General features: G+C 62.5%; 1 protein-coding gene across 1 annotated transcript in view; it reads right to left on the minus strand.

Annotated features, from left to right (window-relative positions):
* PITX2 (paired like homeodomain 2) overlaps positions 1 to 2,571 on the minus strand; it is a 4,678-nt gene extending 2,107 nt beyond the window's left edge. Inside the window, exons 1-2 of the mRNA XM_042049948.1 lie at positions 2,007 to 2,571; positions 1,103 to 1,308 (exon numbers count right to left, since the gene is read on the minus strand). Coding sequence (XP_041905882.1) covers positions 1,103 to 1,308; positions 2,007 to 2,238 — 438 coding nt within the window. The 5' untranslated portion in view covers positions 2,239 to 2,571. The remainder of the gene's footprint in view (positions 1 to 1,102; positions 1,309 to 2,006) is intronic.
* Between the last annotated feature and the right edge of the window lie 50 nt (positions 2,572 to 2,621).

Raw genomic sequence — 2,621 nt, forward strand, 5'->3', positions numbered from 1 at the left:
GGGGAGGAAAAAAAAAGAAGGAAAAAATCACCATTTAACAACGTGCTAAATGAGATCTAAGGGACCCTCCCCACAGACAATGGGAAAAACGTGCCCTTTCCCAATCCACATCTGGGTGTCTGACCCGTCGGGCAGCCGCCAGCAGCCGCCTTACCGTGTGTATTGAAACCACCGCGGCCCCGGGGTGTTTGTGGTAATCTCCACCCTGGTCGAGTCGGGCGGGGGCCGCCCGGGCACCACGGGGACGGGCCCCGTCTGGAGGCACTGCGCGGACCCATACAAAAACTTCCGCGGAAGCCGCCCCGCCACCAACAGCGCTTCGTGCTCCCGGAGGACACCGGCCTCGGCCGGGCCCCGCTCCCGCCGCCTGGCTGCCCCGGCGCCAGCACCGCCGGCCTGGGGCTGAGAGCCGGCCCCGCTCACGGCCGCCCCCGGTTCTCACTGTCTCGCTTTCCTCAAGCGACCTCGGGGAGAGGATTTATGTGGGATTTCCGAAAATCTGGAGGTTCGGCCCACTTATAGGCTTCTTTTTGTGTGCGTGCGTTGGGGTTTGTTGTTTTTCTTTTCTCCCCCCAGCGCGGCGTTTGCAGGCGAGCAGGACCCGGCCGTGGTATCTCTGCAGCGCCGCGATGGTCCCATAAATCTCAGAGGGGGGTAGAGGGTGGAGAGAGACGCTCGTCGAATTGTGAAACCCAAAGAAATAGAAAATGCAAGGAAGGGCACGTTGGGAGTGCCTCGGAGTGAAGCAAAGGCTCTTGTGTATTTTACATCTTTTTCTCATTAGAGACAGCGCAGGTTGCAGCCTGTTCCAAGTTGCTTTCTTGGCTTATGTTTTCATTAGCGTTTCGATCAAAAGGAGCGGGACGCATTGCACGGTGAGGGCGAAACGTGCAGCAAACCATATTTCAGAGACACACAGAGAGATCCCAATCTGTCTCGCTTTGACAGAAATGTCCTGCTCTGCCCTGCTTTTGTGCAAAGGCTCTGAAGTTTACATACATGCCGAAATCGAAAGCAGCTGCAAATATTTCAGCCCTCCTTCCCTTTCCCAACCCTCCCTGACCCCCGCTGCTCTGAGCCGGGGTGCCGTGTCGGGACTTACCCTAACCCTGGCCTCGGTGAGGTTGGTCCAGACGGCGATCTCCTCCCGGGTGGACATGTCCGGATAGCGATTCCGCTGGAAGGTGGCCTCCAGCTCCTGCAACTGCTGGCTGGTGAAGTGAGTCCGCTGCCGCCGCTGCCTCTTCTTCTTGGAGGGGTCCTCGGGCCCCGCATCCTCATTCTTGCTCTGTTGGCTCTTATCCTTCTCTGTAAGTGGGGGAAACAAAAAAAAAAACAAAGCGGAAAACGAGGGCGCCTCAGCCTCCTCTCCAGCGGCCGGGCGAAAGCTTGTCCCCAGTGCTACTGGATCCCACAGACTGCCCCGAACGCGACTCGATGCTGTAATGATTAACCCGCGCCGGCCTCCCGCCGCCGCGGCCCCTCCGCGCCCCGCGGACACCCACGGGCGGCTCCTCCCGGTGGAGCAGCCACCGCCGGGACAGCGGGACGGAGCCGCCTCTCCGTATGCGAGCTTTCTGCCTATGTGCATGCATACTACTCTCCCGTCTGCATACACGTAATTCGTTTTATTTGCTTATCTACACCCATATTATTCGCCCGCCTGTAAAAATATTCTTTGTCCGTATATACCCCTATTTGTCCGTCTGTGTCGATATTACTCTCCCATCAACCCCCACGTTATTTGCCGATCTGTATCCATGTAACTCGCATACCAGTATACATGCTGTTCTCCTCTCCTTACACATGTCATTATCTTCCTATACGCCGACACACAGACACCGCACGCGAAAAACCACGAAACGCATCTCGGCCCGGGTGCGGGATGCTCCCGGGCAGAGGGGCGGCGGAGCATCGCGGTCCCCGGGGCTGCCAGCCGGGCCGGAGCAGGACAGGGCGGCGGGGCGCCCGTCGGGCTGGGGTCCCTGCCTCTCACCCCCTCTTACCTGCGGCCTCGGGGCTGGAGGTGTCGGAGATGGTGTGCACCTCCAGCCGGTGCTTGGCGGACTCCAGGGAGGAGCGCGCCTGCCCCGGCGCCAGCGCCGTCGCCATGGTCAGCGCGGGCTGGTGGTGATGGCAGGATGATGAAGAGGAGGAGGAGGAGGAAGGTGAGGAGGAGCACAGCTTATTCCCGGCTCCGAGGCGCTCCAGGCTTAACGGGTCCTTCATGCAGTTCATCGGCAAAAGGACGCCAAAGTCTACGTGCGCGCCTGGGGGGTCGATAGGAGAAGGTGTGCGTGTGTCTATAGGTGTCGGTACGTGTAGGAGGGTCCGCGCAGCGCCCCCTCCGCGGACGCGGAGCAGCCCCGCCGCTCCGGGGGTCAGGGCTGCCGGCCGGGAAGCCGCGCCGGGGCGGGCGACGTTCGACTAGAGCCCGGGCGGCACGGCGAGCCTCGAAGCCCCCGCCGCCTGGGGGGGCGCGGCGGCGGCGACAGGAGAGCGGGCGAGTCCGGTCCTGTAAGAGCCGTCACGGCGACACGGCTGCTCCCCGGCCGGCGGCCCCCGGCCCGCCGCGGGGCTCCGCGGGGCGGGGGCGGCGAGGCGCGGCGGCGCTCCGCGGG

The sequence above is a fragment of the Corvus kubaryi genome, unplaced genomic scaffold, assembly GCF_017639235.1.
Source record: "Corvus kubaryi isolate FWS band 111438036 unplaced genomic scaffold, C.kubaryi_AGA036_p1.0 71, whole genome shotgun sequence".
In the NCBI taxonomy this organism is placed as follows: Eukaryota; Metazoa; Chordata; class Aves; order Passeriformes; family Corvidae; genus Corvus; species Corvus kubaryi.